Source organism: Podarcis cretensis (assembly GCF_951804945.1).
Source record: "Podarcis cretensis genome assembly, chromosome: 1".
Taxonomy (NCBI): domain Eukaryota; kingdom Metazoa; phylum Chordata; class Lepidosauria; order Squamata; family Lacertidae; genus Podarcis; species Podarcis cretensis.
Window position 1 is genome coordinate 41,774,854 of NC_137170.1, and position 15,711 is coordinate 41,790,564.

General features: G+C 41.1%; 1 protein-coding gene across 2 annotated transcripts in view; it reads right to left on the reverse strand.

The window, feature by feature from the left end:
- Window positions 1-292: 292 nt before the first annotated feature.
- RASGRP1 (RAS guanyl releasing protein 1) overlaps window positions 293-15,711 on the reverse strand; it is a 43,704-nt gene continuing 28,285 nt past the window's right edge. The window contains exons 7-18 of one of the 2 annotated variants that reach the window (XR_013841593.1): window positions 14,604-14,777; window positions 14,247-14,363; window positions 12,819-13,094; window positions 11,091-11,171; window positions 9,376-9,480; window positions 8,308-8,417; window positions 7,397-7,541; window positions 6,512-6,548; window positions 5,631-5,777; window positions 4,250-4,620; window positions 1,622-3,533; window positions 293-1,365 (exon numbers count right to left, since the gene is read on the reverse strand). Coding sequence is in view for 1 of the 2 variants with exons in the window: in XM_079986887.1 (XP_079843013.1) it covers window positions 3,402-3,533; window positions 4,250-4,620; window positions 5,631-5,777; window positions 6,512-6,548; window positions 7,397-7,541; window positions 8,308-8,417; window positions 9,376-9,480; window positions 11,091-11,171; window positions 12,819-13,094; window positions 14,247-14,363; window positions 14,604-14,777 (1,695 nt within the window). In the remaining variant the exon portion in view is untranslated. Of the gene's footprint in view, window positions 3,534-4,249; window positions 4,621-5,630; window positions 5,778-6,511; window positions 6,549-7,396; window positions 7,542-8,307; window positions 8,418-9,375; window positions 9,481-11,090; window positions 11,172-12,818; window positions 13,095-14,246; window positions 14,364-14,603; window positions 14,778-15,711 lie in introns of both variants that reach the window. The other variant, XM_079986887.1, reaches the window with a different exon arrangement.

Genomic DNA, 15,711 nt, shown 5'->3' on the forward strand with positions numbered 1-15,711 from the left:
TCTCTGGCAACATGTAAGAACTAGCATGTTTCTAATTTGATGGATGCAGTTAATTCTCAAGCCTTCATGTCTGTCTGATGGTAAATACCAGCTGTCACCACGTGGGGTGCACCTGCATTAAGAAACATTCTCTGCATGGAACTGAGAGAGGCAGGATGAAAATCTCAGCACCTTATGCCAAAAATAATTATGGGAATTGCATCTGGCTGATCAGCTAAGAACTGAAAGTCTTTGGAGGCTCTTGCCAGACCCAAGGCTACCACAGATAGTTCAAGAACAGAGCACAATAAAATTACTGTGTAACTTAATTTTAATAAATATCAAACAAAAAATTGCACTTTAGCCAACCTTTATAGCCTGTACATTTTATAGATCAGTTTCTTTGATTGTCATAGTTTCACATATATCACGGTCAATGAAAGCAATTTATTTAAAGAAAAATAACACACAGTTGGTGTTATAACGTATTTCTAATACTTTTTTTATTTTACTATTTTCATCTTGTTTGAACAACAGTAAATGTGAGGTGACTGGCATAAATATAAGACAACAGGCCTAACAAGGTGCCAAGTTTGCGTTGCTTTGGCATGTGTATTTGGCACAAAGAATGCTGAGGGAAAGACGGTGAGCTAGGTCAGTACCACCCATGGACAGCTGAATGTCAAGATACTGTCTTTCAAAAAGTTCGAAATGGCTGCCATGCGTGTGCTAGAGCAGTTATACATGCACTTGCTTGCACTGGAGATGACCCATACCTATGTTTCCTTGACAAAACCGTACTTGTTAACAGAACTGTGCTTGTGGCACCAAAGCCTTGCCACAAACCATGCATGCAGCTGCTTGAGAGGATAAAACTACAGCCTAAGCATATGGGAGTTCACCCCAAGATAAATCCCAGTGAGTTCCACAAGGCTCATTGCCGTCCAACTGTCCCCAGAATTAGGACCTTCATTTATTTTATGTACTCTGGTCTAGCCAAATATCCTGAGTCAATATAAAAATACTGAATGACAAAGCAGTGCAGAATCATAAAAACCAATTGTTCACAGAGGTTAAATTTCAGCCCAACTCAGAAAGGCAACTATATCAAATGCTCTTCAAAATAGTAACAGCTGGCAAAAGTTGCCACTGAAAAGAATGTCGTCTAAGTCACACCCTGTTTATACCTCAGATAGTTGTGGCATTCTTAGCAGAGAGAGCCTCATTGGATCATACTGGATTGTGAAGGGCTTCCTTCAGATAACAAGTCATTTAGGCCTTTAAAAGTCAGTTCCAGTTCTCTGAAATCTGCCCACAAATTAATTAGCAAACCAGTCCAAATGTAGCTCTTTTAGGGCCGATGTAATTTGTTTCTTCTTACTATTTCTTATTAATAGCTTGGTCTGCTGCACTCAGGACAAACTGAGCTTTCCACACAGTGGAATGGCATTTTCCCATTATGCTAATCAAATCTAGGTTTACCATACATGCATGTTGAGGGCAAGGTCTTTGTTTCCTGGGAAAGGGTACAACAAGTGCCCCATGTATAACTTGAAAAATGCACCCCTACTCATCACTGCTCACGTGGGCCCAGGTAGCACTTCCAAGCAGCATTTTACCCAGGGCAGGCTCTCCTATCTACTACCATATTTACTAATAATTAACATGCTTGTCTTAAACAAACTGATTATCAACCTTCCTCAATCTCATAACTCACCCATTAAGAATTTTGACTGCCTCACTGGGATTTGAGAAGGTAAGCTATAATCAGGTACCACCTGCCTACTAATGACACTGTCATGCAAAACCTCACACCATTGCCATGCAGATGTTAAAACAATGTGTGAGACAAAATGGAATCCAAGTCCTATGGCTCAGTTAACCACTCCATAAACATTCAAAGATTCTTACAGAAAGTTAGTTTAAGGTGAAATCCTACTGTCCCATAGGGTTTAGGGGGTGTCTTCTCCATGTTTTGTGCCAGAAAACAAGGCCTACCCCAGAGAACACTTCATTGCAACTGTGGAAACCACTGCCATCAGTGCTCAGATGACAAGGAGGAAGGGAAATGTGTGTGTTACAAGTAGACCAACTAGTCTAATACTAGTTTTGACTGGATACTTTGTAGGTTTGCCCAGAAAGAAAACGGCTCCCTGTGAGAAGACTGCTGAAGGAGGGCAAATGTTTGCAAAGGAAAAAGCAAACTTGCCAGATGTGTCAGTTTAGCTTTTCATTTCTATGTTCCCTAGATTGTTCTTGTTTAGTGTATAGCTTCTAAGAATCAACACAGTTCACATAGGTTTTAGAAAATCATGCTTGGTCAATTTTAAATATTACATATATATTTACAGTGTGTAAAGTGTAGTTACTTTATCAGCTCAGCTAACAATAAGAACAGGTGCTAGTTCCTTCAGCTCACAAATTTACATTACAGAAGCTGCTCACATAAATAATCTTACAAGCCTCTTACTCTAGGCTTTGTAAGTAAAAGTACAAAAAAAGTTATTTAACCATGAAATTACTCCAAAAGGAGTAAGCATACACAGTGGAACACAAACTACAAACACCACCATTGCTGGGCACATCATAATGTCATTCTTGTAAAAAATAAATTATAGACTCAATTTGAAGCCAGAGATTTAACCAGAAGTTGTGAATAAATATTAACACAAGCTACAGACAGGGTCACAAGTGTCTGATACCATATTTTACAGTGCATCATTTATGTGTCAGTTCTGGAATCATAAGATGGAAATCTAAAGTGATTTTCGCAAGACAACACTAAGCAGCTTTTAGCATCTCTAATGCTATTTGTCCACAGGTCTAACGAATACATATTGATTGTGCAGGGCTACAGTTTTGAATTATTAATCTTAATTATGCCAACCCTCCAAGGGCAGTAAGGTTGGCTGTAGAGGTAGGGGGTGTATCCAGCACTGCAGTGTCATTCGCATAACAGGCGCCTGCGCACATAATAAAGTTCCCCCTCTTCCTTTCCTGCTGCCTGCAGTCAGCCCCCCCACTCCACCCCCGCGGCCTCATGCCCTCAAAATCAGCTCCAAATGCTTGTGAGATATTCTGGAGCAGGTTTGTTTTGGGGGAGGGTGTGCTGGTGGTCCATGAGCAGATTCCGGGACCGTTGTGTGTGTTAACCTTGCACACTGAGAGCTACACTGAATTCCACCCCTTGTTATGAAGGCAGCAAGACTAATTCTTGCCATAATTCCAAATGCCGTCATTTCCGCCAAACAAAGGGCAAACTGTTTGAAACCTGTTGACAAGGCATGCATATGCCCACAAGTACTAATATCAGGCAGGACAGGGAAGACTGAACAGGAATACCTCTGTTTAAAAACCTGCTGCTCTGCATACGTTTGAATGCATCGCCCTCAATGGTCCCATTGCCTTTACTGTCCTCCTGGCTACAAGCAGTCTCCATGTTCCCTGCTGTCCAATATGTGGTTTCTTCGAATGCTGAGGAATTCAATTTTCTTATGTGCCTGTTTAAGCCGTAGCTTTAAAGCTTCATTCTCTGTTGTAAGGATGTTTCTCTCCTAAGCAGAAAACACAGGTTGGTGTCATCCGAGCAGAATATACTTTAAAGAACAGTTTCAGTATCTACAATTCTCCTTAGCAGAAACACTTGCTTGACTAGCATCTTATTCTCCAGGTTCACTTAACTATTATTCAAATTATAACAGCTTGAACAGTAAATGGAGTGAAAAATAAACAGCTGTCTGCATAAGAGAGGAGCAATTACTGCTACTGCATCTCTCAAGAAAACGAGACATGCTCTCACGTGCAAAAGACAACATTTAATCAAGACTCTAAGAGAACACATCTGTCTAATATATAGATTTTTTTTGCCTTATGCATTGTAGGCAATGCGAAGGGAGAAGGAAAATGTCGCTCCATCCCAACCTGACTACAAGAAAATGGCAGAGGAATGGATTTGATGGTAGCTCTGCCATTCTCTCCCCAGCCCAGTCAATGAGATTACAAGGTGGGATTGCTTTGTTATCAGGCTTCCACCCCAATGACACTCATTAGGCAGCCGACAGCTACTTCCCTTAAAAGTATCCCATCCCTTATAACTATTTGACATTTAGCAGTAGATATATCAGGGATGTTACCTACCAACTGAACAAAATTGAACCTGGGTCTTCCCAGTCTATTCTGACTTTCTCAAACTGGTTCCCATTTGTCATAGTGGTAATACTGCACACTGTGTTATTTATTACATGTGATTCTTAGAAACTGTTTGCGGTACCTGCTCTAATTCCTGGTATGTGGGTTTTAGAGCACAGGGCTCCTGCTTTGCTTTTTGACTGCAGTCCTTGTTTTCCCATTTCACATATGCCTTTTTACGACTAAGAACCGGGCTTGGACACGGCGACAGCGGAGTAGGCTGCAGAAGGGTGTTTTCAGGTAGCGTTCCTGGCTCTCTCTGTTGCCTGGGTAGCCCATCACTATGTGCCACCACTAAGTCAGTTTGCGTACTCTTGTGTAACACAGATGGCTTTAGCCTCACTGAGATCTTTTGAGCCGACACCCCCATAAGCATAATAGTTCTGTCTTTGCTCCCTTCACTGTGCTCCACAACTTCTCCATTAGGAAATGGAAATCCTCCCTCCTCCAGACCTGTAAATATGGGAGATCAAAGCAGGGCAGTGGTTAAAATGAGTTGCATGCTATCCTTTAAACTTAATTATCAAAGTAGGTGAAATGCTTTGCTGATATAACTACCGTATTTTTTGCTCTATAGGACGCACTGGACCATAGGACACACCTTGTTTTAGAGGGGGAGAACAAGAAAAAAAAATGTTCCCCCTCCCTGCTCAGTGCCCCTCCAGCGAAGCGGCAGGAGAAACGGAGCCCCTTCCATTTCTCCTCCCGCTTGGCTGAAGGGGCGCTGCACAGCTCTCCCTCTCTGCTGAAGCCAGGAGAGTCTTGCTCTCCCGGATCAGCAAAAGGAAGAGCAAGACTCTCCTGGCTTCAGCGAAAGGAACCTGAAGCCCGCGGAGCGCAGCGGGAACTCGCACTGCACTCCGAAGGCTTCAGCGAAAGCAACACGAAGCCTCCGGAGCATGGACGGAGCGCTTCCTCTGCACTTTGGAGGCTTCGCATTGCTATTGCTGAAGCCAAGGAGCCTGCATTCGCTCCACAGGACGCACACACATTTCCCCTTAAATTTTGGAGGGGGAAAAGTGCGTCCTATAGAGCGAAAAATATGGTACATATCATTCTTCCCAGACTTCTCTTTCTATCCATTGTTGCCCACTTACTTAATTAATATCACTCCTGGCTGCATTGGTGAAGTGAAGAAACAAAACATCTACATGATCCATAATGTGGAGATAATAATATAGGGCTTTTGTGAGGATTACTGAAAATTTATTGAAAACATGTATATCTTGCTATTCCACTTTTTAAAGAAAGGCACGCAACGTGGTTTACAACTAGGATTCTAACTCCCATAATCCCTAGCTAGCAGGACCAGTAGTCTGATATGATGAGATCTGAAGTCCAACAACACCCAGGGACCCCAGGTTTAAGAAAGGCTGCTATAGGTGGAAATGGTGTAGGAGTGGAATGAAGTTGGGCTAACCCAATTTCTTCACTCATGAATTCTTCATAAGAAACTTTCTCACCATGCATGTGTTCTTTGAGCCCCATGGGACAAAGACTAGATGCAAGGGCTGAAGCAGGGCTGTTGTCTACTGCTGGGACTTTGGCTCTTCTCTTGCATTCAAATACAACCAGATCTTTGCATTGCTTGTGGCAGTTCATTCCACAATCTGCAAACAAATACAAACAAGGAAAGGTCATTGGCTTGAAACAAAAACTAAGCAGGGGGAGGGGTGTCTTTTCTCACACTAATATTTCATTTCCCACCCCATGAAGCCAAAGTTCTTTCCTCTGTAGAAACCTCAAAAAAATGCTAAAAAAACCCAACTTACAGCACAAGTCGATGCATGATTGACTCTACTATGTCCAATGTTGCTTACTCCCTACTAAGTGTGATTAGGATTGCAGCCATAGTTGTAATAAGCAAGGATGGAGTACTTTCCTTTACTAGGAGTTACTTCTTGTGCCACTTTCATATTTATTAATGCAATATTTAATTCAGATCACATGGCTGTGTTACATTCTGCTGCTTCTTAGTATCCAAGCAATACAATCGCCTACCATTTAATGTCCAAAATGTATGAGTGTAGGAGGGAATGATTCCTTAAATTATCTAAGTTGTTTTCTAGAAGGATGCAGGATCTGAGAGCTGGAAGTAGCCAGGGGGTGGGGAGACACTGGGGGTGACTTTGAGTGTTTCTAGGTAGTTCGTGCTAGACCCTCTGAACTTCCTACAGATTGAGACTTTGTCTCTCAGCTTATTCTTAGGTCTATTTCTCAAAGGAAAAAGTTTCACAACACAAAATGGGGTCATGGATATGGTAAGGCACTCTTAGTGTAGAACCACAGCACTGCTGTCATTTATAAGCCCTTTAAAATCATTAACAAAAGCAGAATGTGTTACCTTTGCATCTATATCCTTGTTTAATAACTCCCCAGAGCTGAAAATTCAAGCAAAGACATATTATCACACTACAGTGAACTTAAGACAGTAGACTCCTACCTTTCCTCAACCTCAATTCACTACTCCAATTCTGCAAAGTCATCCAATCAAAATGACCCACCCGCATATGTGATCTGAGGCTTTCTGATTCTCCTTTTCAAAAATCAATGCTCTGCCCCATTAAGTTCAAACTAAATCTCCAAACAGAAAATCCAAGTGCTTTTTTCTCTGGGGGTACTCAAAGGTAAGCAGTACCCGCAACTTTAAAAAAAAATAATGTTAAAAGTGTAGCACTTACTGTGACAACTTCATGGTACCTGTGCCTTCTTAAAAAAATATTAAAAAGCACTAGAAAATCCTATGCAAGAGATGTGTTGCTATCATCCCATGGAGCTCCAAAACTATCAAAATCTAAACCACAATCACAATCTAGACTCCCTTAGATTCTTAATTGTCTAAGAAAATTACCAGCATGTTTTACCCACCACTTTTGCTGAATTTATAGTATTCTGCTCCATTTGGAACTGCTTAATGTGTTTTATAATTGTGATGGTTTTATTTGTTTTTATAATTGTAGATTCTATTGTTGTAACCTGCCATGGGATCTTACAGTGTTGGGAGGGTAGAAAATCTTAAAATAAAAAAAAGAAAAGAAAAGCTATGGTTCCTCCTCATTCTGGCAGCTTATAGCAATTATACTATTAAAAGCTAAAGGGGAAGTTAATTTAGCCATGCTAACAGCAAACTAGAGCTGATGCTGTAATAAAATATTTGTGGATAACAGTTTGCTGCACACAGCATGTAGCATTATTTACTTTTAAAAATACCCCCTAAACCCAAGCTTACAAATCCAGCGCAGTTGTCACAGAACGTAGGCTTCAGGTAAGTGGTCTCTTGGAAGTTGTGGGCGAAGCCAAGGCCTAGTTTAGAATAGATTGAGCTGGCCCTCATGAAGTAAGCTGTGATTTCATCCCTGCTAATCAGACCTTCCCTGTAAAAACATACACATACACACAAGGAAGAGGGTCATTTGAGGTTTAATACTGCTAAAATCACAAGGAGTTAATAGTGTCTCCCGCTCTGTTTCACTCCACCTACACACACTGCCAACCCTCTGGTAAATTAGAGACTAAGGTAAATGCATTAATTCATTTTCACAGCAATGAACATCTAGAAATATATTACACGTACGCACACACATACACCCCACATGATCCTGTCAAGCAGGTCATGAGTTCTGCAGCAACTCATTTAACATTCAACAAAAACAGCTTAAGGAGCAGGCTTCACAATTGATTCTGAACACGCTGCACAATTATCGAAACAAAGGAGAAGCCCAGGGAATACTTCCTAACACTGAACCTTCAAATTGCTCTTTACAATTTCTAATGCCATTTGGGACAATGAACAGTCCTGGAGGAATATGGAAATTGCACAACAGGGGACTCCTCCCCTAAACATAAAAGAAGAACGTTGTTCCAACATTAACTCTTTGAAGGTAAGCAGGTTCCTGACTTGTAACTGTTGTTCTGAAAATAATCGCACAAATGGGCGATCTACCAATTGGAGGGAAGCTCAAGCTAGTGGTCATGAGACACACACACACACACACACCGCCCACTTCCAGAATGTAGCCCAGCTACCCACAATTCTTCAGTCCATTCATCTGAATGGGAAGCACGTGGGTGCAAATTAACCTATTACAGCAATTAAAAAATGGAAGAGCAAAAGCATAAATATTGTTTGGATGTACACACCTGTCCTTGTCCATTACACAAAATGAGAAAGGAAAGCTTGCTGCAATCTTCTCAAATTCTTCCTGAGAAATGTACCCATCCAGATCATGGTCGTAATTTTTGAAAACAGACTGAACAGAACAAAAGGGGGGAAATTAAATTGAACCAACTAAAAATCACTTCAGTTTGGCTTTTTAAAGCACTTGCTACAAGTTAATGTTATATGAACAAATACTACAATGTTCTATGGTAATTTAATTTCAAAATTAAATGCATTTTAGTACAGGCGTTATATAGTGCAACAATGGCAACAGCTTGTGGGCATATCTATGTGCATGCAGGAAAAACTTGTGCAGTGTTTTATGAGGCAGATTCTTGACTAGCATTTAGGTATATTGGAGTAAGGTACTTCTGCAAGCTGCTCTGACTATGGTCTCTGCGCATAAGTACATATGCTGCATACATATGGCAGCTTTGTCAAGTACACACCTTACTCTAAGACTTCATTTAGCTTACACAACTTGACAAAGCACACGGTATGGCTACCTATCTGCTTTTCTCTCATTCTCCTCCTTCACTCTTTGAACATCTCGTAAATTCTCTTACATTTCCCCCTATCTCACAGTTTTCTCCCCTCCTTGGGCACAGTAAATTGCAAGTTATATGCTGCAGTGGGGGTCCTATATCTAGAGAGAAATCTAGGTTATCTCTCTAAAGCATAAGTGACAGTACTGAGATTCTTATACCTGGGCTACACATTATGGTCACCACTGAGATCAGCAGCCCCATGTTGTGTTTCCCACCTCCAGCTGTTTATATCCACAGCACTCACAGTATGAACTGAGGACACCATCAGAAAGCCTGTTTCACTCTTTTTGCTCCATGCTTTTGGAAGCTGAGAGCAGAGAAACCTACTGCATGACAGTCCCAGTTAATGCTGCAAGGAGAATGGGAAATCAGAAATGAGTGGGAAACTTGCAACAGGGATATTTACTCCCATGGTGAATGTACCATGAATGTACCATGAGCCAAATCAGGCCTGCAAGATGTTAATATAAAACAAGCATGATAAACAATTCGCATACTTACATCTACCATTCTCTGAACGTGTTTGCTAATGATCTTTGGGTCAGGTTTTGGGGCTACACCAGAGGCCCAGTCTGCTACTACTGGCGGTTTAGAAGGCGTCAAAGGCTAAAATAAGAATTATATACATCTACATTCAAACTTCATTTTCATGTTATTGAAAGAAAAATAAATCCATCTGTTGAGAGCAGTTATTCCTAGATGTTTTAAAATATCCTTACAAAAAAAAATTAAGCATTGCATGTATATTGAAAATGTAAGTAAACCAGAGAGACACAACTAACTTGGTGCATCCTAGTTGTATTTATTTATAATCCCACCTTTCGGAGCAGAGCTCACCCAAGGCAGCTCACACAATCATAAAAGCACAATGACTGATTATATAAAAATAACTGAAACCGGAAAAGGCAGTAACAGTTCTTAAGCGGTCAATTAAAACAGAGAGTAACGTGAACTATACTTGGCTATGTAACTCTCTAGAAATTTTTTTTAAGAAAAATTGCTTCAGAAGCCTCCATAGCATAGAAGCCATGTGCACTCTGAGGGGAGAGAATTCCACAGTCTATATGCTATTAACCTCACTCTGATTATATCATTCTGACAAGGATGGAAGATACCAAATTATAGTTGGCAAGTTGCAATTTCCCTGCATTCGAAATATTCACATTCAGATGCTGTCACATAGAACACAGAATTGTAGAGTTGGAAGGGACGACGAGGGTCATCTAGTCCAACCCCCTGTGATGCAGAAATCATTTGCCTAATGTGGGGCTCGAACCCACAGCCCTGAGGTTAAAAGTCTCAAGTTCCATTGCTTAGCTATATCCTGGTGTGCATTGCAATACAGCAGCGTTGGAAGGTTTGAAGGAAGGTGGCTGTCATCTGGAGCCTCCTCCAGTCCGTTAATCACTCATGGGGTGACAGCAGAGCAGAGCAGAGCCAAAAGCCCATCAGTGCCCTGAGTTTGGAAGTCCCACCCATGAAGAACTGAGATACTGGGTTGCTTCAGCAGCTACTGGACTGACTCCAAAGAGAGCAACTCAAAAGGGAATTGGAGAGTAGCCAGGCCCTCTCGTCTTCTCCTCCCTACTCTCCCCAGATGGTTTTCTGGCCTGTAGTGAGAGGCCAGATTAGGCTTGAGGTGTCCTGGGGAATGATAGTCACAATATATGCTCTTGTCACTATCCCTGGCTTTGAGAGGGCTTGGTTTGGCTCCCTTTTGACCTCCTGCCTGGCTTGTGGTGAAATACTGGTTTGAGGGTTCTACCATCCAGCTAATTTGTGGCCTTTTGGTATTTATCTCTGCTCTGGTATACTGGTTGCTAGGTTAGATTTTCAAAGCAGTAAATATTCTTTTTTTTTCCTTGCTAGTGCTGAACTTCTTTAGAATTTTCTGATATAATGTGCTCCAAAATGATTTTGATGCATCTGGGCAACAAATATTGTTATTTTGCTCGTTTGAATTAAGGATCTTGTTCTTACTGAAATGTATAAATGGAATAGGTTACAGAGTGGTTTGCTATGGCATTATTCATGGAAATATAACAGAGCAGAAAAGCTATTGCTGCACGTTAAGGGACTCCAAGTAATTAAAAGCACAATTTCTTTGCAGAAAAGCAGGATATAAACCCAAACTAATCTAGTAAAAATATCACTGTTAAGTACCAACATGCAGGTTTAATGCATGGAAACTACAATTGAATTACTAGGATTCTTACTGCAGCCCGGTGACTTTTTGGCTCTCGTGCATATGAAAGTTCATAGATTTCATCTTCCGTGTAGTAAAGATCAAGGGACAGCTGAAAACAAACACAGAAACAGTTTACTCTCTAAGTTGCTGCAGCTTCTCTGGCAAGAGCTTGTCTTTTTAAAAGAAGTGTAACTGAAGCATTTTATAATGCATACTGAAATGGTATAAGCTTATGGTGTTGTGTTGTTGTTGTTTTAAAAAAACCTATTGTTTTGATTTTGATTTTTTTTTAACAGAAAGTATTAGAAGTACCTTTTAAAAGAAAAAGGATCAACAATGGAATTTAAAATCCCATTTCCAACAATACAGAAGTAATTTTTATACTTCAAGTTGGCAGCTTTCACTCAAGGTGCCTTTACACTTATATTGTGAAAGATCACAGATCTGTCCTTTTTGGATGTGTCAAGTTATTTTGCTAAAATGTAATGGGAAGCAAATGTTTTGTGGACCAAAGTCCATGAGAGAACAACTTGTGATAGCAGTGGCATGTGGGGTGAAGCATCTTACAGCTTCAGTTCTTAGAGCCAATTCTAATCTTAGTGTTGCAGAGCAGATACTTCCAAAAAAGGTTTCCATGCGTTTAGAGCTCCATGAAACCATGCTGATATATTCACTCGCACACAGGTGAGCTGCAGTGTGTGGTATGTACCCATGCGACACCTACCATTCACCCTCCACTCTCAGAAGTAGGCCACTGGCATGGAAAGTTACATGGAATCTGGCAAACTAAGAAGGCAACTGTGCAGCTATTCTAGAACTTCTTATAGCTGTAGGACACCCTAGATAAGTGATGTGGTTTCGCATCGCAACTGAACCATGACAGTACAGTATCTGAAAGGGCCATAATGAAGCACCATAAATTAGCAGCATTATGTTAGTGAATGATCTCATGGGACTCACCAGCCCTCAGGAAAGCAAGTAGGCACACTCTTAGTGGTTTTCCAAAAATCACAAGGTCTATCTCCCTATTGATATGTCATTGTATTGCTGAGCAAAGACCTACAATGCACTGTGTCAGGAAACTTTTGGGTATCACACGACAGGACAGGGTCTCAAAGATGTGCTCTCCCAAGCCAACATTCTCAGCACATTCACACTCCTGTCTCAGTGATGTCTACGCAAGCTTTGTCATGTCCACAGAAGTGAAGGTGGCATAATCTCCAAGGAGCCGTCTTCAGGCACCAGACCAACTGGGCATTACAAAGATGTCTGCATCTGTGACACGAAGGCTAGCAACATTAACCTTGCCATGTAAGCCCCTTGCAGATGACCGCAGTGGCTGGAGACAGACAGTCAGGTCATGTATCCAGAGGAGAAATGACCACTGGGAGAATGGCACAGGGAGAAGAAATACCATGGTGCATCTGCAGCATTTTGTTGCACCCAGCTGCAGCAAAACATGTCTCCCGTATCAGTCTCTACAGCCACCGCAGACACTGTAACCTTCCAACAGTATGACTTCACTCCCAAGAGCACATTCCGCCATTGTATCCCGAGACAGACAGATGCCAACAACATCATACTGGTCTACAACAACAACATCATGAGCAAAGACCTATAGGGAACAAATACCCTGCCTACCTTAAAATTGCTTGGCCTGGTTTAACAGTCTAAGCTTTCTGACATTTAAATAATTCCACAGGATGGGGGAAAATAAAAGACATTTAAAATATGATCTGTAAAGACGGAGACTTACTGTGAGGAGATGAACAAGATCCTTGTTAGCTTCCAGGGGAGGGCCTATCTCTTGCAGCTGTATCAGTTCATTGACATGATTATACAAAGAATACAATTTATGTATATTAACTTTTTTGTCTTCCAAGTAATCTGGCATGGCCTCATAAAGGGAGATCAAGTCTTTTAGATGTACTCCAAGGATAGGGATCTTAAAGTTACTGCACTCGCTGTAAGCACGTCGATAATTATCATAGTTCCTACAAGATGATAGCAGTTCTGTCATTTCATTAAACACCTAAAGAAAAACAAAGAAAAGCACTAATTCACTGCGCTCACCATTAGGGCCACTTTAGAACCACATCACCAGCAGATGAATTTCACATACTTGCTGTTAAATTCAGTGTAAATATACTGGCTGAATTTCAAGCCATGGCTTAGAACCCCTTCCTTTCTCTAGTGTGGATGACAGTGGATGACATTAGAATCTTATACATCTTTTTTAGATTAATTGCAGTTTAGCATAGCATCCTAATCCTAACTGTAAAGGTAAAGGGACCCCTGACCATTAGGTCCAGCCGTAACCGACTCTGGGGCTGTGGCGCTCATCTCGCTTTATTGGCCGAGGGAGCCAGCGTACAGCTTCCGGGTCATGTGGCCAGCATGACTAAGCCGCTTCTGGCAAACCAGAGCAGCGCACGGAAACGCCGTTTACCTTCCCGCTGAAGCAGTACCTATTTATCTACTTGCACATTGATGCGCTTTCGAACTGCTAGGTTGGCAGGAGCAGGGACCAAGCAATGGGAGCTCACCCCGTCGCAGGGATTAGAACCGCCGACCTTCTGATCGGCAAGTCCTAGGCTCTGTGGTTTAACCCACAGCACCACCTGGGTCCCTCAATCCTAAGCTGTGGTTAATCTTAAATACCGTGAGTTGAACTGAAACTTGCTTGTTTCAACTCGCCACTGTCCATGTTCAGAAACACAGTAAACTATGCTTAATCTAAAAACAGAAGTGAAGGATTCCAAACTCCTCCTTGCAATCCCACTGGAGGAGAAGGGAGGGGAACTCACAAGTCTGAGGGTTGCTGAAATTTTTTCTCATGATGCTCAACTATGGTTTAGTGTTACATCTGAATAAGGCCACCAACATGAGTGTTGTGCAGTCTTACAGCACATGATAGACAACTTCTCTTTTTATAAATCAGGCTTTAGCTACAGTGGCAAAAACTCAACAAACTCTATTAATTGAGCAATATTTCCATTTTGGTGGCATAAATAATAAATGAGTATATTTATTGTGAGAGGGACCCATAATTGTGAGAGGAATATGGTCTGTTTTCAAATCTGATTTCATTATTGTGAATCACTTTTACAATTCTTATGGCTGAAAAGCAGTATACAAATATTGCAAAATAAAGACACGGAACAGAGGGAAGAGTTCAACAAACCTTATGAATATCATGAGGAACGTGAGAACTTGTTTCTTTAAGTCTAGAGATGGAACTGTGGCAAAGGCCACCTATCACAGCCATTAATGTATTAAAATTCTGCAACTGATGAAGTTTCTGTGTAAAAAAAATTGGAACAGTCAGTATTCAGTTTTTGATTTTGATACTTCTCAACTGACATGATAGAACAGAGAGAGACCTGACCTCAGTGAGATTTAACTCCATTTAACACAATTTAATTCAATGTCAGTATCCACAATCTGGCCCACATTTATATATTTCGCCCTTCCCAAATTATTCTAAATAGGTGCAGGGGGGGAAATTACTTCAAAAAACTCAAAACAATTTACAGCTGACCTGGGCCACATGAATGAATTTGATGAATACTTCAGCTCGAAGCTGCGGTGTCGGCCTATTGAGTACCATGAGCTGCACCCACTGGGAGATACCGTTACAAAGAGCAATTGAGCGTTCCATGGTTGGATTGTCCTTCACACAGCCATTCATGATGTAGTTCTGATAATCTGGAAGCTTAAACGAAAAGAAGGTTGGTGGAGCAAAATTAACATTAATTCTGCTTTTATTACTGTATTCCTTACACCCCCTGTTTTTGCAGTGAGAGAGACCTCTAAAGCAGGCATGTCCAAAATCCGTTGTGGGAGCCTAATTCAGCCCGCCGGTCCATTTAATCCGGCTCCTGTTGCCCTCTTTGGAAAAAGTTTGGACACCCCTGCTCTAAAGTCTTTAAAGGCTATGTGATACCTAATGTGTAGGTGTCCTGCTTACTTTTGAGCATCTCCATCCCCAAACTGGACATTTTTAATAGCTGCTTAGAAATTCTCCATATGAGCAAAGTTACCCACACGGCAAGCTGCTCCATACATTATTTCTAAGCAGTACATGGAGCAAACTGTATGCCAGGGGTGGGCAACCTTTTTTCAGTCACATTCCCTCACAGGTAAATCTGTCAGGAGCTGTGGGTGGAGTCTGAACCACTGACAGACAGAACCTGACAAAAAGGTGTTATGGATTCACTAACCCGAAATAATGACCATCCTACTTAATTTTTCACCGATCCTATATTAATATGCTCGCATATAACCATCACTGGGTTTGGATTACAGTCAAATATGTACACAGAGGATGAGAGTTGTTCCTATTATTATTTAATTTGTTTAATTGATTAATTAATTTTAATTAATTAAAACCACACCAAGATATTGTTCTGGAAAACAAGTGAAAGTAATTCCTTTCTGTAGAAGCTTATCAATTTGTTCTCAGACTACTAAAGGGAAAACTTCTATTATACAACCAGGAAATACATTATCCCTATGCTTCTTGTAACCAATAATCATTAACAGTTTAATGGCAAAATGTTAAGCATTATATAAGTGTGTGTGTGTCTGTGTGTCAGGGATACACAGAGACGTGACTCCAGCTTTCAAGGCTGTTAGATTTTAACTTA